The following is a 20,878-nucleotide window of genomic DNA, read 5'->3' on the forward strand; positions in this document are numbered from 1 at the left end:
AGTAAAAAAAGAAGTTGATATCCAGGATTGCCTTAGAAATGAATTGTCTTCATAAGAACAGCCCTGCTAGATCAAGCCTGAGGCCCATCTAGTCCAGCATCCTGTTTCACAAAGTTGCCCATCAGATGCCACTGAAAGCCTACAGGCGGGAGTTGAGGGCGTGCCCTCTCTCCTGCTGTTACTCCCCTGCAACTGGTACTCAGAGGCATCCTGCCTCTGAGGCTGGAGGTGGCCCACAGCCCCCCGACTATTAGCCGTTGATAGACCTCTCCTCCATGAAGTTATCCAAACCCAAACCTCCTTCATTGGAGGCTTTCAGGAGAGCCGTAAAGGTCCATCTTTTTTAGCCTGCCCTTTAATAATATTTAGTTTTAGTTGTATTTTTAATCTGCTTTTAATTGGTTTTTAAATTTTAATTGTTAATTTATTTTAATTGTTTTTATCTTAATATAAACCACCCTGAGCTACCTTTGGAAGCATGGTATATAAATCAAATCAAAAATAATAATAAACACACTGCACAATTTATGCAATACTTGGCTGCATAGCACTGACAGTGAAGCAAACAAAAAAGGGACATAAAAGATATACTGCAGGTAAGGCACATCAGCAACCTCTGCCCCAGGTTCACGTTGAGATAAGGAGCACCCTTGTCCTGGATGCTGTCTTGTTATGATAAGGATCTGGATGCTTTGGAGAAGGGCAGAGGGCCCTCCTGCACCTTCACAGAATGCTACACTATATACAGTATGGCCGGATTGGGGAAGAGGTCAATGAGGCAAGATGAAAATAGAAGGTAGCTTCCTATGTTCTTGTGGGATGGCTGACACCCTGGCTCCCAGAAGAAAACCCAGCCAAAGCAGTTGGGCCGTTGTCAACTCTGGTGCTGCCTAACCACCTTTCCTCACCAGAATGTGGGAAAGGTGAACATACCTGGACCATGCAAGGTTAGAGACCCTGGAACTTGATCACATTTGCTGTCCTCTAGGAGGAAGGATATTCAAGACTGGGGCCAGCCCAACTGCCCTCAAATGATTGGCAATTATGACTTGCAATTAAGGCTCAACATGTGGCTGGACTCCTGATTATTACATTCCAATTGTTCTTGGTAGCATGTTGCACATGAAGAAGTACTCTTGTGCCACATTCTTCATGGTCACAATTTAAGTAATCATTAATTCTGTAACTGAACTATCCTGAACACTCAGGTTCTGGCAATCCTTTCCATGTGCGAATGTAAAGCACAAGGATTTCACTTAAAGCTTGCAAAATTTACTCTCTCCATATAACTTCTGAGGGCAGTCTTATACTTGTAACAAGTATCCCCCCTCCCCACTAAAAAGGCGCTTTGTTCCTTTCTCAAGTTTTTTTAAACTTGAAAACCACGTGCTGCTTAGTGGAATGATGCAAAGTGGCTGCCCCCAGGGCTTTGGAATATGCTCTCTGCTGAAATAAGAACATCTCCTTTTCTGTTTCTTTTCAGGAAGACCCTCAAAGCTCACCTGTTTTCACAGGCTTTTAATTAGAATTTTAATAATTTGTTTTAATAACTGTTTTATGTGATTGCATTATGCTTTGTGGATTTTAATCAGTAAACTATTTTATATATATATATATATATATATATATATATATATATATATATATATATATAACTTTGTACATTGCCTAGAGATGTACATCTCAGATGGTATAAAGTATGATAAATAAATAAAAGCATTTTTAAATTTACATCAGGATACTGATCTGTGACAAAATCTAAATGAGTGCATTTGCATTTTGCCGCAACAAATACGACTAATTGATTGATTGATTGTGAAGACTGAATTTATTTACGGTCTTTGACCAAATAGTACAATACATTTACATGAAAAACTAAAACACACTTTCAGCAAATATAAAACATTAAAATATAAAACCAATTAATCATTTATAATGGAGTGTGTGTGTGTGTATGTGTGTGTGTATATGTGTGTGTGTGTGTATGTGTATATATATATATATATATATATATATATATATATATATATATATATAAAATAGCTTCTCCAAAGCCTCAAAAACTCTGTTTCTTTAAGGGCCGTAATCTTAAGGCCACATAACAAAACTTAGCTACTGCGGCCGAGGTTGCTGTATCCTTGTCATTTAATAGAAACGTTACCATCTGGTCATCATCTTTTCCATTCAGGTCTTTTAGTAATGGGCCAATTAGTTGGTGCCTTATGTCCTGATATATAGGGCATTTCAGTAAAATATGGGCCAATGTTTCAACCGCTTGATCACAAGGACATTTCCTTTCTTCATAAGGTAGTTTTGCATATTTCCCATAGAGTAAAGCCGATGGGAAAACATTAAACCTGGCCCTAGAGAAGGCCCATCTAAATTTTCTTAAGGTAATTGTGAATAAATATATTGCAGGAGTAAGGTCCGCCTTAGCATAAATTGATTTATAGAAAAACGGTAAATTGGCCTTCTCAGTTTGTATATCTATATCTATCAGTCTCTGTCTCACCAGTCTACGGGCTGTATTTTCACCGGCCTCCAGCAATAGGACGGGAGATAGTCCGCTTTGACTAAGTTTATCTGTTATGTCCCTACTCCAGGATGATTGTGCCTCAGCCGATAAGAATTGAGGGATTAGTCCCATTGGATAAAGTTGGAGTTTAATCCAATAAAATATTCTTACTAGCCATGCCCTGGATTCCAATTTGAGTAGACCCGCCTCCCGGCGAACTGCCACGTTGGGCACACAATTTGGTACGCCAAATAGCGTTCTCAGAAATCCTGTTTGGATTTTCTCAAGTTCGTCAAAACTGGAATATGACCCCAATTGTGTCCCACAAAGAAGTTGGGGGACTACTTTAGCCATGTAAAGTTTGATAGCAGCTGGAATGTAATGACCCCCTTGAGACCGATAAAATCTTAGTATAGCTGTGATACTTCGTTTGGCCTTATCTACAGCAGATCTCATATGGGCAGTTTTATGGCCATTAAACTGGAAAACAACCCCTAGATATTTGAATTGCTTTACCTGGTCTATCCTATGGCCATCAATTGACCAGTTGAAGCTACGATTTCTTGTGCTGAAACGAAGAATCTTTGTTTTGGTGTAATTTATTGCTATCTGTACTTCTTTACAGTAATCGGCCAACACTCCCAAAGCTTTCTTTAAACCTATTCTGGTTTGGGACAGAATCACCGCATCATCGGCGTACATAAGAATCTATAGATATTTATCAGCCAATTTGGGAGCATGTATATCCGTAACGTAGTCGCTGGATTAAGTCATTCACATAGAAATTAAATTAAAAAGGAGCTAATATGCAGCCCTGTCTAACTCGCTTTTTGGTGGATATTTCCTTTGAGAGATGACCCATATTGTCAAGGCATACACAGAGAGTTGAATTTTCGTGAAGTCTGTGGATTAATAACAATAGCCTCCTATCAATTGATGTTTGGAGTAATTTTGCCCAGAGGATGCCTCTTGACTAATATTTATATACTGCTTTTCAACAAAAGTTCCCAAAGCGGTTTAAATAAATACAGATGAATCCCTGTCCCCAGAGGGCTCACAATCTAAAAAAGAAACATAAGATATACTCTAGCATCTGCCACTGGAGGGATGCTGTGCTGGGGATCGACAGGGCCAGTTGCTCTCCCCCTGTTAAATACAGAGAACTGCCACTTTAAAAAGGTGTCTCTTTGCTAAGTTAGCAGTGGACAACTTTACCCATGTGCAATAAAATGGTATTTGCAAGCTCACCAGATGTTGAAGAAACTGTATTTAATTCTTGGATGACAGCCATTCCATCAAAGATTATTGCACCATTTTCTCGTCAATACTTGGTCAATAACGCAGTCTTTTTTTCATTTCTTTTTAAAGAAGATCAAGAGCAGCCGATTTGTTGGTTTTTATCAGAGTATCATTGATAGTAGCAAGAGGGTATAAAACTGTTCCAAAAGTATAGCAAGTTCTCTCAGATCAGTTTTCCTACTTTGGCCTATTACTAAGAGTCTTTCAAATACTTTCATGTCCCTCTCAAGTCTTAAGAATTAGACTCTCTCAAGAATTAAGTCTTTGTTAGTAAATTTTACTTTTTCTTAAAACTGTCTTCACTTACCGATATCTTATGTTTTCAGATGTTGCACTTTAATGTATCAAAAAACATGTGCAAATGAAGTTTATCAGTGCAATCTTACTCTTGAGTTGGTAACAAATCATTTTGATTTCACCTCTGCAAACAGCACCAGAACGTAGTAGGCATAGTAGTAGTAGTAGTAGTAGACTGTCGGGTGGATGAGAGGGGTTGATCATGGACTCAGTCAAGGACACAATGTGCTTTACGGCTGTCTCATCTCTTTTGCATTCTTGTGCTGTCCAGTTCTTTAAATGTGTGTAGTTCTCGAGTCCTACCTACAATCTCTTCACACTGTCTTGTTATTGCAGCACTCAAGTTATGACAAGATTGATTGATATAAGCATCATGAAACAGGTTACAGAAATATGCAAATCCCAATTAGATTCACACAAAGCTTGAATAAAAAGGAAATTTTGAACCATGTCAATGAAAAAGCTCCAGAAAACAAGAAGTTTGGTTCTCTTTTCCCTTTGTTAATATTTCATGACCAAACTAGAGAATTAATCTGAATTACAGTGCAAAGGAATCACAAGGGTAACCTGGTGTGATTTTTGTTGTGACCTAAATATATTAATCTACTCTGGCTAACAGTAAAGACTTTTGCGAACTCTAATCCAAGGTGCTGCATACTCTCTCATATAAAAGTTTGTGTGCAGTTATAATAGTCACACACACTATTGATTTATCTTTTGGCAACAATTTCTGACTCTTATCAAGATCTTCCTTGATATCAGCATCTCCAAATATTTTACCAAAGACACCAAAAAATGACACACACACATGACACACCAGGACACACCACCAAACATCCTGTAACACAGTCATCTTTCCATCAGATCTGTTGTGCTTTAGCATATATTGCTTAGTCAAAGACGAAGACCACATGCCTGAATACAACTAATCTATGTCAATATTTAATTGTAGAATAGTATGGACAGTGCATATTTTTGTTGGTGATAATTCAGTAACTGAAAGGTACCAAACAACTGGCTTTGCAAGAGTGCAGTTTATTTGAAGAGGAGTATGAAAAACTGTCCATCGAGTAAAGAGCAGGCAATTCCTCATCAATAGCTTTCATAAAAATCTATGCCAGTTCAGTCCTCAGGCTGAACTTCACTGTACACTTCAGTGTCCAACTCAGCAATGTGACTCAGGCTTTGATGACCTTGGTTCGTGCTGCTAGTATTTCTCTCTAAAGTCTAAACCCAAAAAGGAAATACTTGCAAAGAATGATTTCTTTTTGGAAAGGGGTTGGATTCCTACTTGGAACTTATTCGGTGACACAACTTTACAGCATTATTCCATTTGTATGACAGGTGATCCTCCTTCCAGCCAGTATTTACTTCATCAAAATAAGTGTCAATAACCAAAAATATTAAATATAGGAACAAACTTTATCAAAAATAATCAAAATGTAATCCACTAATAAGAAGAGCAAGTATTTGTAATTTTATATCCTTGATAATATTAATGATAGGTTTCCTAAAACTATTTAGTGTTATTTAGCCTCATCGTATATAAACAACCACCTTTCTTTCCACGTTTTTATCTATGAGGACTTTCTGTATATGAAAGCACTGAAAACTACAGCATTAGACAATTCAATAGTTACTTTTGTTATTGCTTGCTTTGTGTGTGCTGATTTTCTTTACTATAACCAAATAAAGAATAGAATAATTTTTCTCAGGAAAAGTGTGCATTTGTTAGTATTCTTAAAATAATTCAGTGACTGAAATAATTGTTAGTATTCTTAAAATAATAATAAAAAAATTATTCTAAAATATCCGTACAATAACTCCCCAACTACATTAAAAGGAGTTTTTAAAAAGGCATGCACATAGCAGCAAAGTTGCTGCTGACAGAAAAGCAGGGAGAGAGGAATGCTTTGCCCTCTTAAAACAGCTTTATCTGATTTTCTGCAAGGTTTCTGAGAGCAAACTAAAATGAGGAAAATTTTTAGCGTGTAGTATGTAGTTGAAAGACAAAGCCTCAAGACTGTAGGGGCTATTTTTTCCTTCAGTGAAATTCGAAAAAGATTTATTCCATGCATGCTATAGACATTTTAGATATAGTTATCCTGCAACTTTTCCATGATGATCTCACAAATTATTTCAAACTATTGTGATCCCTTCCAGTTATTTTGTACCCCTCTGGGTTCAAAACCCTCTGAGGGTTCAATGGGCAAGATACAGCTCTGAATATAAACACCAACCAAATACAAAATGTGAAGTTAGCCATTTCCTTTAAATGTTTTTCCTAGCAAAAAACTGCAGGAAAATTTGCAGAGAACTTGCAGAGAACCCAAGGACCAGGGAGCTATTACCTACCAGCAAATGTATTTTTTTTTTTAATGCAGAGATTACACAGTAAGCAAGCAACAGATCTTGCCTTGGAGCTACTGATACACTGCGATGTGCCTCAGAACCCAAACTGTAATATTTGACAGGGTAGTATAGTATTATATCCTGTAAGCACTATGATTTATATATGTACAATAATAAAATTGAAATTATGCCTCATGTGCACACTTTGGCTCAATATTAATTGTTGATCTGATCAAAATGTTTCATAGCTTTGCTTTTCATTGCTCCTTGAAACATAACACACAATCTGCTGGTTAAGAAGAGGTCTTGTACTGAAGTGTTATTGTTGTGACATTTCTGTTCTTATCTGTAATCTGTTTATCCCTTTTAAAAACTGATCAATTTGGTTTTTTATTTCCAGAATTTTAAAACAGTTCTCCACTTGCTAATTAATTCATTTCATCAAATTAGTTCACAAATACAGGGAAATCAAAAATATCAGACTTACCGGTACTGCCAGCCAGTAACAAGATTTGTGTATTTCATTAAATAGCCAGAAATATTTTCCATATGATCACTGTGAGAGAGATAAGAACAAAGCCCATCAGCTAAAGAAAAATAATGACAAGTAAAACATTTCACATAGATGTTCTGTAACTTCATATTTGTATTATTTCAACTTTAATTTTAGAAGCAGACTTTAACACAAATCTTAAATGACTCCTCTTAAAAAGAGATTGCCACAAGTGCTCTCTCCCTCTCTCCATTCGCCTTTGCAGCGTTGATTCAGAGAACAGAGATGCTTTAAATACACCTTCTAGAAGGCAGATTAAGTGGAGCCATTTCCAGAATTACTGACGCAGAATCTGCAATAAAGTTACTGGACACCTCTTGACTCATTTATAAAGCTTCAATATTAAGATTAAATTGCTCAAGGCCTCCAGTTTTCTCTAAGGATTGGGGCTCTTGGATGACTTTTCACTATGAAAGTGCCTCTTAACTAAAGCTAAAAGCACTGGCTTAAACAGAACAAAGGCAAGAAAATCAATCAGTGGACACTAATAATTAAGGAAAAGGTTGTTTTCATTTTCAGAGTCCTTGGAAGCTGTAAGTACACATTATAAATTATGACCACCATTGGAAAACTGAATACAGTACTTGACTCAAACCACAATAAATCAAGAAGGTGGTTCAGAATCACTGTGCCCAAACATTGCCTCAATGCCTAAAATCAAAGGGAAAAAATTAGAACCTTAATATGATCTCCATCTGTGTTATTGCTACTTGGCACAGCCAATTTTGAGAAGTGTACCCAGCCCTTTGGATGCTTTAATAATTTACATAACCAATAATTTGAATACAGGGTGACAGACCCTAAGAAACATAGCCACATCTTCCCATTATTCATCCTAGCTCACCATGATGGTGCAATGCACACAGAGATGTACAAATCTGTCATTTGCATGTCTGCATGGCAGACTTTAAAATTAAGCACCCATGAAATGACAAAACCTGAGTTTGTTCAGATCAACTTGGATATAAAATGTAATAAAATAAAATAAAATAAAATAAATAAATAAATAAGTACTGGAGGAGGAGTAAAAACTGGAATTGCACATCAGAAAAGACAGTGCTCGGAGCATGTTCATTTCCTCCTACATATTTAGGCAGCATGCCAGTTCCATTTTATCTGTGTCCTCTTATGGGAATGTGCCATACCTGAGGACCTACTATATCCACCTGTAATTATGCTACATGGCGCTCTCTCTACACACACACACACCACATTATATTTTCCATAAGTCAAATTATTTTAAATTTGATTATTTAATTATTAAAGAGAAACTCAAGTATGCAGTACACCGCTCTGGGCTCCTTAGAGGAAGAGCGGGATATAAATGTAAAAATAAAATAAAATAAAATAAAATAAAATAAAATATTTTGACTCAGAGATATGTTGCCATCATATTGATGCTGGCAACACCTCCATAATTAATAAAATGAGTGGCATCACTAGGACTCAGCTAGGTGATGTAGTGCTGCTATGATGAAATGCAACAAGTGAAAGGGCTTAAGATACATTTGTATCCATGTTTTACCATTATTAACTACCATTTAGCATTATTAACTACTGTTCACAGCTTTTAGATATTGGAAATTAAGGGCCACTTAATTTTTCAGTCTTGCTTTTTGTATTAGACAGTTTTACTCTAAATTTTACTTCTGATTTTTATAGTCTTTTGTAGTTATTATAATTCCATACCATATGCTTGTATTGTGTCACCTCTAGGCTTCTAGTACATTACTTACTATGTTTTATGTTCTTATTGCTCTTATGCTGGTCTGAGACCGAAATAAAGGTGATTGATTGCTTAAGATACCTACAAAGCAACCCTGCCTACTCTGTCAAAAAGATCATACCCCCTCCTTCAGAAGACGAGGCGGCTTTCAACATTTGTGTTATGGATTCAGTGCACAGAACCACCAGCTTAAAATCTCAGCTCAACAGGAGGCCGAAGACTTATCTGACTAAGAGCATTTTAGCTTATTTTCTGTAGTTCATGCAAGATTAGAATCAACTAGCTTCCAAAGGACTGAAGCCACTAGTCCTTACTCCAGATGACGTTATTCTCAGAGGGTTGTCACCTCAAGCAGAGCCTCCCCTAATGACCATAATGGGCAGGGGAGTTTCTACAAAGGGAAATGCTCCCAAATAGGTTGGATAAGTCACTAAAGGTCTTAAAAGCCAAACACAGCACTTTAATTTTTAGCCTGGTTTCCTGAAGGCTTATGAGATCACACCCAGCATTCCATGTGTGTGTCCATGTCTCTGTCCTTGTGTCCATCAGGGATGTGCACGAACCAGTTCTGTGCACTCCCTGGAGGACAGGGGGTTTATTTAGGAGGCAGGGGAGGTGCTGCCTGCCTACCTGCCAGCCCCCGCCCACCGGCGATCTCGTAAAAAGCAGGCACAGGGGACTGCAGCATCCCTCACGGCAGCCTAGTCAGCGCTGCCATGGAAGTGGCTCGGACGCCGAATGAACCAGTTTGGTGCTCCCAGAATGGAGTGCCAAACGGATCCGTGCACATCCCTAGTGTCTGTCCTCCCCACCCCACCCACCATCAACTTCTTAATGCCTGGACCAATATGAACTAAATTCGGTACAGTTGTAGGGACACATAGGGACACCTTAACTGCGTGGTTTGTGGTTTTATCACCCAGCCCAATTCAAAATGGCAGACGCGTGAACGTTTGAGGCACAGTTGTGAACTGCCTAACCAATCTGAACCAAATTTGCTACAGCTGTAGAGACACACAGGGATGCCCCAATGGTGTAGTTTGTGATGATGTCATCCACCTTGATGCAGGATGGCAGGCATGTGAACGTTTGAGGTGCAAGTGGGAACTGATTTAGACTAAACTTGGTACCATTATAGGGACACCTCAAATGCAGTTTGTGACATTATCCACCCTAATTCAAGATGTCGGACACATGAACATTTCAGGCACAAATGGGCTAACTTGTGAATTGCCAATTTGGACCAAAATTAGTCCAGTTGTAGGGATAATAAAAGTAGGCAGATTAGTTCTTATTAGAACAACTTATTGACAGAATGAAACTGGCAGATGTAATGAAGGAACTGAATTTCCACTAGGTATAATATGCTCCATGGAACCCTTTATTTCAAAAGATTGGAAATAAACCACCTAGGGACTTCAGTAGTGGGTGGTACACAAATTTGTTAAATAAATTTCATCTCGTCATCTAATAACTTCTCAAAGGTAGCTCCACTTAAAGCACAGTAGTGGTGTGCACGAACCGGTCCAGAGGCCATGTTAGAGGCCTCCGAACCGGTTCGGAAATTGACCGGTCCGGCAGTCCGGCACTGCGGGGGTGGCTACCTTTAAGGGCGGGGGGGGAGTAGAACTTACCCCTCCCGCCGCGCTTCCCCCTCCGGCGCTGCTTTTAAAATCCCAGTTTTCGGGGCAGCAGCGTCCTTCCCTGCCGCCCCGGTCCCCGTCGTTGCCCGGAACCAGCTGTAAAGTTAACATGCATGCGTGCGGCATGCGCGTGCCTGTCAACACCACGCGCGCACGCGTCGCCTACGTCACACGCAGCGTGCGTGTGATGTAGGCGCTGCGACGCATGCATGAGTGTTAACTTTACAGCTGGTTCCGGGCAACGACGGGGACCGGGGCAGCAGGGAAGGACGCTGCCGCCCCGAAAACTGGGATTTTAAAAGCAGCGCCGGAGGGGGAAGCGCGGCGGGAGGGGTAAGTTCTAACCCCCCCCCCACCCTTAAAGGTAGCCACCACCCCCTTGCCGGTCCGGATGGATCCGGACCGATGCACACCACTAAAGCACAGCAGTAGTCAAGCCATGAGGTTAAGTTGCCACATCTCCAAGGAAAGTAGCCCCAAGTACTTAAGGAAAATATGGATATGATGAATATTTATACCCCACTTTTCAACCAAAGTTCCCAAAACAGTTTACATACTGAAATAAATAAATAAAATGGCTACCTGACCCCAAAGGGCTCACAATCTAAAAAAGAAACATAAGACAGACAGAAGCAACAGCCATTGGAGGGATGTTGTGCTGGGGTTGGATAGGGCCAGTTGCTCTCCCCCTGCTAAATAAAGAGAATCACCATTTTAAAAAGGTGCCTCTTTGCTCAGTTAGCAGGGGACAAACAAAACAAAAAACATTTTTTGGCCAATGCTAATACCTAGCTCTCAAGAGCAGGCCTGATAAATAATTGACTGGACTGTCACCCCTACTAACTGGGCAAAGAGGCACCTTTTACCGTGGTGATTCTCTTTATTTAGCAGGGGGAGAGTAACTGGCCCTATCCACCCCCAGCACAGTACTTCCAGTGACTGTTGCTGGTGTGTGTCTTATGTTTCTTTTTAGAATGTGAGCCCTTTGGGGACAGGGAGCCATCTTATTTGTTATTTCTCTTTGTAAACCACCCTGAGCCATTTTTGGAAGGGCGGTATAGAAATCAAATTAATAATTTTTTAAATTAATTTATTTATTATTATAATTATTATTATCATCATCATCATCATCAGGTCCACTAATGCGTGAACTATACCACCCATTTGTCTCCAGAGCACAATTTTCCCCAGCAGTTCACATGGATACTGAACAGCTAGGTAAGGGGACCACATAGAACCCTGACCTAGCCCCACAGAATAACTCTCAGGGAGCTGAAGCACAGTACTCAGACACCAACATCTCAGACTGTGAAATCAAGGAAGAGCTGTTCCAGCTCAATGTTGTACCCCTAAACCAAGCCACATCTTGAGACTGGCCGAATAAAGTCATCTCCTATAAATCTGAAATATTATCACCAGCTCTGCTTAATACACTGTTAGCGGCCAATCCAGAAGATCTACCATCCAATGATGCCAAAGTACAAAGGGAAACTTCCTACGTCAAGCCACACAGCCACTTGGAGAAGAGCACCCCTACACACCTAAGGTAAGTACTTCAAAGTAATTTTAAAGAGCTATGAAAAGCTAGAGAGGGAACATACTCAAGGTAGCTAAGGGCACCCAGATACTCTGGTAGGGCACTACCTGTCTCAAGCATTACTCAGTGTTGCCAGAGATCTGCCTCTATCATGTGCAAAATACAGAACATGTCCCAGATGCACTGTCTCAATTCAAAGTTATAATGACCTATTTTTCTCTTAGAAGCCTACATCAAAGTGCCTTCTTTTAGAACTGCATACACAGAGCGTGTGAATAATTGAAAAAAATATTTAAACAGAGCCACCACATCCAAGTGTGAGACAGGGCAAGTTGTCTAACAGTAGGAAATATTGATGCATTTCTCCAAGAGCTGGATGCCATACAACTCAACGCCTGGCACCTAAGAATCAACATGAAGTTTCCTTGTCAAAATTGGTAAAGGTGTTTCTGAACAGTACAGACCCCTATCCCATTTTTCAGCCTCCCTCCATCCCCACCCCTTTCATTATAACAAGCTCTTAGATGGGCATGCATAAGCCAGAATGCCATTATTAAGAACAGTATCACAAAGAAGAGAGCCAGTTTTCTCCAAAATGCTTCTTCAGCAATTTATTATTAAACTGCTAATAATAATAAGCAAACAAAACAAAATCTTTATTGTTACGGTCATTCGACCAGCGAAATAATAAGCAAAACAATGGGAGGAAAAGGAGACAGAGATGAACATGATGGGAAAGCTCCAAGTTCTGCAGTTGGTAATGGAGGGTTTTTTCGAGACAATTTGATTAGTGTCTATATGGTGAGCGATAGACTTCAGTTTGCAATGAGGGTATTGGAACAAAAATGATCGGTGTTGGTTTTTTCTGAAAGCATAAAAGCCAGCTGTTACTCTGGATCCAACACTACTTTGAACACACTGCGCCGTGAAAGGCAGAGAGCCAAGCTAGAGATTAATTTTAGGTGGCACCAGGCAGTCAGGAGAAGCCAAACTAGGAAATATTAACTAATGGTTGGAGGGCATGCACCCTTCTAAAATTAAGCCCCACCTCCAAGTTGCAGAAGATCACCTCCCCATTTTAAGATCCCTCTCCTATACAGCTTAATTCAAATATTCTCCAAACACACAAGAGTTGTATGTAGCCATGTTTGTGCAAAAGGAAAAAAAAATATCCCAAAGGCCAAAATAGGGCAGTACCTTTTCTAAGATCAAGTAAAGTATTGCATGGCCATTCTCAATGTGCTAAAATGCAATGCACCACTTGGCAGATAGTTCCATAAACAGCAGGTGCCTAAGAACCCAACTTTAGGTCAAAGAATCAATGAGGAAAACCAACAGCCTGCTTTCCTCATCCTTCCTTTTCTCTTGTTCACTATGAGAACCAAAGGCTTCCCATAAAAGCAAAGCCAGTAGTTGGCCTTTAAATGCCTGACAAACCTAGCCTTGCATAAGGTCAAATGGCCATGTGAAGCAGGAGCCTGACCACTGGAAAATCCAGCTGAGAAAGGGAGGCTCTTCCACTACTGAGTAAATTGCCTCCTGAAGGAAGCACGAGTCTGGGCTTACAATTATAACACCATAGCACTTTGTCTGATCTTGCAGTTTCTGATGGCAAACTAAATGGGGGAAATGTTGGTGTGTAATACATAGTTGAAAGTAGGGATGAGCACAGAACTGGGCGGGGGTGGTTCAAAGGTGGGGGGGTGCATCTTTAAGGGTGGGAGAGGGTGCAATTACCCCTCCCACCACTTTCCCCCCAACCAGCACTCCATTTTCTTAAAGTCCATCAGGACAGCAGCGTACCTCCCTGCAGCCCCGTTGCCCCCTTTACCAGAACTAACCAGACGTATCCGACGTCCCTGCGCACACCGGGAATGGGTGCATGCCCATCATATCCCCGTGTCTGGCACGCACAGGCGCAGATACTTCTGGTTACTTCCGGTAAAAGGGGCAATGCGGCAGCAGGTAGATATGCTGCTGCCCCGATGGACCTTCAAGAAAACGGAGCGTCAGCGAGGAGAAAGCGGAGGGAAGGATAAGTGAACCTGCTGCCTTTGAACCGGTGGAACCACCCGTCGTTTGAACCAGTTTGGAGGCCCATAAAGGGCCTCCAAACCAGTTCCATGCACATTCCTAGTTGAAAGACCAAGCCTCAGGACTGTAGGGGCTATTTTTTTTTTCCTTCAGTGAAATTTGAAAAATAAGATTCATTCCATGCATCCTATACACATTTTAGACAGTCTATCCTGCATCTTTTCAATGATGATGCCACAAGTGATGGTCTTGTGGTGGCAAGCATGAATTGCGAGGTTATCCTAAAGTGGGCTGGTTATGAGTCCTGTTTTTAGGCCTGACAACTAGGGATCTCCCCGGGTTGCCGTGAGCTTACACAGAGCTACAGTCTTGCGTGTTGCACCTGCACCCCACCACCTATCCTTGCCTTTTGTCAGGAAGGCAGATTATGACATAATGGAGGTCCTAAGCTATGTTGAGCTTAGAAGGCCTCATAACTTTACAAAATGGGTGGACGTCCTGCCCAAGTGTGTCACTCACCCCCACTCGCTGTGTTGCTCATGGTTACAGCAGTGCTCATCTGATGAGGCAAATATTGCCTGTAACTGCAATGGCAGATGTTAATCTACAGTGGGCCCTGGTCTAATAATCTTTTAATATTATTTATTCATTTAAAATATTTATACCCTGCCCCTCCAGTACATAACTGCTCGGGATGGCTCACAACAATAAAATAGATATAGTGTAAAATGAAAGTAATAACATTAACCAAATTAAGTAAATAAGTTAAATGTCAGGCTAAAACCACAATCAGAAGTAAGATTCAAATTAAATGTTATTTTAAAAGCCAAAAATTGAGAATTATAAAAACTAATGAAGTAAATTAATGTATTTCTATCTATTTTGCACAGATTTATAAACTCAATATATTAATTGTGTAGCCATATAAGTATATTTGTCTTATCAGAACAATAATTTATGTTTTAAAGTCCTTTTTCCTATCTCCTTCATTTTTCAACCAATTATGTACAACTTGCAATCTTTTCATATTTTGGTTTTTCAGATGCCCCTCATAGTCACCATGACCTTGCTCCCCCTCCCTTTATTTATTGTTAAATTTGTATACCACCTTTCATTAAAACAATCCCAAGGCAGTTGACGCAAAAATTAAACACAAGACTATAAAAATGACACAATTAAATTATAAGCTAAAATATAAAAACGAATCTGACTAACGTGATTTAAAATACAAGCATAAGAACTGTACAAAATACAAAGAAGCTGCAGTAGAGACAATCATAAAAGCCTGGGTAAAAAGCCAAGATTTAACATGTTTTCTAAAAACTGTGATGGAGACCGAGGAACGAATATTCCCCTGGAGAGCATTCCAGAGTCTGTGGGCAGCAACAGAGAAGGCCCTGTCCCGCATGCATGACAGCTGAGCCTCCCTCATTGTCGGCACCTGAAGCAGAACCCCCTCAGATGACCTCGTCAAGAGGGCAGCAACCCTTGGGAGGGGGAGTACCTCAGGTATCCGAGGCCCAAACCATTAAGGGCTTAAAATGTCAAAACCAGCACCTTGAATTGGACCTGAAAACAAACTGGTAGCCAGTGTAGCTCTTTCAAAATGGGTGTGATGTGATTCCAGCGGGCAGCTCCAGATAAAATCCAGTTGCTGTATTTTGCACTAGCTGCAGTTTCCGAATATTCTTCAAGGGCAGCTCCACGTAGAGCATGTTACAGTAATCCAGCCGTGATGTGACTAAGGCATGGGTAACCGTGGCCAGATCTGCCTTCTCGAGAAAGTGATGCAACTGGCGCACTAGCTGAAGCTGTGCAAAGGCACCCCTGGCCACCGCCTCTACCCGAGCTTCCAAAAGCATAGCAGGGTCCAGCTTTTGTTCAGCCTTTGGGTTGCCCACATAGCCATCACTGTTTGCATTGGTGCCTACAGATTACTGTTTGCACAATTGCTTGTATTTTTGCAACTTAGGCTGCCAATTACTCTCATTTTCCATTGTGCTTCTGTTATTTCAATTAATTTCAGTTGTTTCAAAGCCTAGCCTCTGAATCCATTGCTTCTTGCTGGGGAAACTCCAATGCTGATACTTCTCTGTGTCCAGACTATGATCCTCCGTTGTTGAAACACTTGCAAATATGGTTTCAGAGCTAATTCCCCCAGTCCAAGCAAAAGTATAGTTATAGACTGTAGTAGCAGGGGTGTAGGAAGACCCCTGGGGGCCAGGGGACAAAACCTTGGTGAGGAACCCCCTATCGTACGTGCTTTGCACACGTGCCTCTGCACTCCAGGCCATGCCCCTGTGTCTGATGTCAGATACAAAGGGCGGGGCAAAAAGCATCTCACCACCACTCCTGCCCTGCCCACCCACCGCTGCTCCCCCTGCCCCACCGCTGCTACTTACCTTGAGCTCCAGGGGAAGGGGGAGTGAGCCAAGCGGGACAGGCCACCCCCCCGCATGGCAGCGGTGTGTGTGGCAGTGGCAGTGGGCCCCTCTCCTCTGGCCGAACTGCACACCTGCGCAGTTCGACTAGGGTGGATATAACAAGCCCGTGACGTCACAGGCATGTGTGAGGTCCACCCTAGTCGAACTATGCAGGTGTGCAATTCAGCTAAAGAGAGGCCCACTGCTGCCATGGGGGGGGTGGCCTGTCCCGCTTGGCTCACCCCCCCACACACACCCTGGAGGCCAAGCTAAGTAGCAGCAGCAGGCAGGGGCAGCTGCACAGTGGTTTCTTTGGGGGGCCCTTGGGGGCCCCTGACCCACTGGGTCCAGGGACATTTATCCCTCTTTGTCCAATAGGTGCTACGCCCATGTGTAGTGGCTGAAGTGCATCTGGGGAAGGTGGCAAAACCACAGTTGTGTGAATCAAATTGGTTACCTGAGCCCAGCAGACAGATATGATGCAAACCCAGAAGCACGTAACAAGATATTATAACCTTAGAGATGTGGAGTAGAAATTTTCCCCATACTTTATTTTTCCAGAGAACATTTTTCCAATTCTACAATTTCTACTTGGCTACTTAAAGATATGAGATACAGTAAGGGGAAATCAGTATGGTGGAGGTGGGTTACTTTTACTGTATAAATAGGTCAAGCAATGTGCCAAACACAATTAATCAGGAAACTTTACATAGTAATTTTTAAGAGAATGTTTTTTAATGCAAATGAGGGTCAAATTTCCATGCAAACGTTTCCCAGGAAACCCATGTCTCTGAATCTTACTTGCTCCAAACTGTGTGTTTCAGGAAAAAGAAGTGGAGCAATTAGAAAGAAGAAAAAGAGGGCACAGAAGTGGCCCATTCTTCTTTTGATTTTACAACACAATAATCCAAGATGAGAATGAAGGGTTCACATGTTACCTCTGAAAACTTATTCATGCAAGCAGCATATATAAAGTGTGTTCTTTTAAAGTATCTGTGACCATGAAAATTGCAGAGGCTAAAAATCCATAAGCTTTGTCTTAATATTTCCTCGGGTATATATTCCTTCAGAAATGAAAAAGTGCAGGATTGTTATTGCATTCAGTTAATTCCATACCATATTAGGATGCTGAGGTTCAGCTACAATTTGACTAATGATAATTTTGTGGGAAAGAGTTCAGTGATTGCTAGACATCACTGAATTTGGTATTCACTGAAATGTTGGGGTCTTCCAGATCTATTTGTTATTTAAGAGGTGTAGTGATCAGAGTCCCCTCCCGCTAAAGAGTTAACTGGAAGTGAACCCTGTCTTGACTGACAGGCTGGTGATAGGCACACCAGGTGGGTCCTTTTCAACAGCTTAGATAGCTGTTGCCAGGAAGAGGGGAGTTCTTTGTTAGAGGAGGACATATGGCCATGGAGTTTGGCTGCAGGAAAGTAACGTTATTATTATTATTATTTTACATTTATATCCTGCTCTTCCTCCAAGGAGCCCAGAGCGGTGTACCAAATACTTGAGTTTCTCTTTCACAACAACCCTGTGAAGTAGGTTAGGCTGAGAGAGACATGACTGGCCCAGAGTCACCCAGCAAGTCTCATGGCTGAATGGGGATTTGAACTCGGGTCTCCCCGGTCCTAGTCCAGCACTCTAACCACTACACCATGCTGGCTCTCAAAGAACGTTGGAGATCCTGGGAAGACAGAAGGGCAAGAGGCTTGAATTCTCATCTGGAGCTTGGTGAGTTCAAGGGAAAGGGGAAGTTTAGCCTAGGGAAAGGTTTTTTTTAGTAAGACTTTGCGTTAGGATTTATATTTCTTTAGTGTGCGTGTTTTGCATATTCCTGATACTTTTTTTAATTATAGTTTACCTGCAATGTAATTAAAATAAGAAACACTAGTCTACACCCATCCTACCTAGGGCATTGCAAAAGACTCTATAAACATTTAAACATGCCTAAGACAACCTATTTTTGTAATCTACTAAATATTCTTAACTGTATCTAAGAAAGTTAGAAAGCCTCAGATGGAAGCAGTCTGCAGTAATGGATGAAAACTGTTTTTTCAAGTCTTCCTTTTACAAGCATCTCCAAGCTGGTTTTTAACTAAGGCCCCCCCCCCCCACCGAAGTGGAGGGGGGAGTTATATGGTGCGATCACGTCCCCAAGTAGTCAGAAGCTATCAGTTTTCTCACCATGTGCAGGCTTGCACGTGGAAGATTTTTGTACTTTCCCAATACCCAGTTACAGAGGGACCTCAGAATTACAGCACCCAATCCACTGGTCCAGTTCTCTGCAAGTTTTAGGGCACTTGGTGGGAGCCTTTTAAACCTACCAGGAATACAGAAAAGTTTTAGAAGAAGCCTGGCCAGGCAGCTCAAGCAGGGATGATTCAGCATTTCTTTCCCCCACATGAGCTTGCTCTGAGATAAAGGCTTTAATCCACTACATCAGGTATTAAATTAACCATTTAAAATGGACTTTTAAAAAACTTTATTTTATGGATACTAGGTCCCTGAATAATTTGACTATTTCAATATTTCATTCCCTTGTTGGTTTACTATTTGCATTATTGCTTGTATCACATGGGGAGACAGGGGACTGATCCTCAACGGATATTTATGAAAACAATTATCCAAAATAGTGGTTCTCTTTACATACATTGTTTGGGAAGAAAAAAGTAACTTTTACTCTGTAGTTTTCCATCTGAGCAATATATAACTAAGGCATATCAGCCTAGAGAACAAGAAGAAGGTATATTACTAACAACACTGGGAGTAAACTGCTGGAACTCTTCCAGAGAACTGTAATTTCAAAAAAAGCACTGTTACAACAGCTATGTACACAATGCATGATCTGTATTTATGTACTGTTAAGCACTCCCACTTTCCTGAGCCATCAAAAGACCAGGAGCAGCAATGCAGAGTTTCATTTCCTTTGAGAAAGAGCACTGTACTTGTATGGTACCTTTGCAATATCCATTTCATGTACAAATATATGAGCAGATTAGAGTATTCTAGACTCCTAGGCAGCAAAACCACTGATTCTGCACCCAGTTTCCAGAGGGTCAATGTACCCTAAAGGATGCTTCCATTTAGCCAACAGCAGCTCTGTAGTGTTGGCATACTTGTCAACTGACCAGTCAAATATATATGATCATTATTTGACTTGTCAAATAATTTATTATTTGACTTATCAAATAATTTGTTATTAATTATATTATTAATTAAATTATTTTATTATATTATTTATATTATTAATTATTTAAGTCAAATAATTTATTATTTGACTTTTCAATTGACCAAATCTTTTTTAACCAGTCAGATGCCCAATCTGCAGCTCTGTCTGACCCTTTCTGTCTTTACATTCAAATGACAGGCAAATTGTTTTTCTGCCCCACCTACTAGCTAAAAAGTGTCAGTTTCTTACGGCAGGGTAGAGAGAGTTCCAACCATCAAGGCATATTAATATTTTTGTTAAAGCATCCATTAGATGCTCAGCAATAGACTGAGCACTACTATCAAGACAGCCAAATTTCTTTCTTTCTTTTCTTTTTTTTTTTGGAGGGGGGCATTATCTTTCAGCTTGGTATGGTTTCTCAAAAGCATTATTTTTGCTAATCTTGATTGTTATGTAATTACAGTACATTATCAGCAACAGAAGGAATGTGTGTACAGGAGGAGAGTTTATTTGCTATCAAAGTCAGCAGAAGAAATTTTGAATTGGGTTTAAAAAGTACTCCAAGCTTAAATTGTCAAGACATGCACAAAGTAGCAGCACCATACCATTAGTCCACAATGCCATCAGTCTGCGCTGCTGGCTCAAGAACAGATCTGAGCTAAAAACCTACTATCTTAAGAAAACAATGTACACTCAGCAGCTGTAGAAGAAAAAAGGAACCAAAGCACCTGTGAAGACACACACTACAGCCATGCACATTACAGAAGCGTTGCGACATGAAGTAGCTTCTGCTTATATTTAATAGGCCTCGTAAATACAACCTCTAAGGGTGAAACAAGAAGTTCTCTCAACAAATGTATGTTCCCAAAAATCTATTTGCCAAGGTAATGTAAACACAGAGGCAGAGAGGTAGTTAAATTAGGGGTGTACATGAACTGGTTTGGCGCCTCCTTTGGGAAGCACCAAACCAGTTCAGCGGGGCGGAAAACGGTTCCCTCAAGGAGCTGGTAAGCAGGTCTTTACCTGCTCCTTTGCCACTCCGCCACTTTTACAGGTGTGGTGCTCACCCTAGCAAAAACCAACTCACAACAGCATGCACAGACGCCATGCATGCAAGCTGCAAGGAAGAGTGCCACAGCCCCTCATAGCCTTTGCTAGGGTGAGGTTCGCACCCGGTAAAGCCGCAGGGTGGCAGCAGAGCTGGTAAGGACCTGTTTACCAGCTCCTTAAGGGAGCCACTCCCCACCCTGGCAGCCCAGGCATGAGCTTGTGGTGAACACACTGGTGGGATTGGGACCAGCATTGAGAGCCCAAAAGGCTAAAG

The 20,878-nt window shown here is 40.9% G+C and overlaps 1 protein-coding gene across 2 annotated transcripts in view; it reads right to left on the reverse strand.

Annotated features, from left to right (window-relative positions):
- OSBPL11 (oxysterol binding protein like 11) overlaps window positions 1-20,878 on the reverse strand; it is a 91,972-nt gene that overhangs the window by 50,662 nt on the left and 20,432 nt on the right. For both annotated transcript variants that reach the window (XM_053247192.1, XM_053247182.1), the window contains exon 2: window positions 6,951-7,019. In XM_053247192.1, coding sequence (XP_053103167.1) covers window positions 6,951-7,019 — 69 coding nt within the window. The remainder of the gene's footprint in view (window positions 1-6,950; window positions 7,020-20,878) is intronic.

The sequence above is a fragment of the Hemicordylus capensis genome, chromosome 1 (genome assembly GCF_027244095.1).
Source record: "Hemicordylus capensis ecotype Gifberg chromosome 1, rHemCap1.1.pri, whole genome shotgun sequence".
In the NCBI taxonomy this organism is placed as follows: domain Eukaryota; kingdom Metazoa; phylum Chordata; class Lepidosauria; order Squamata; family Cordylidae; genus Hemicordylus; species Hemicordylus capensis.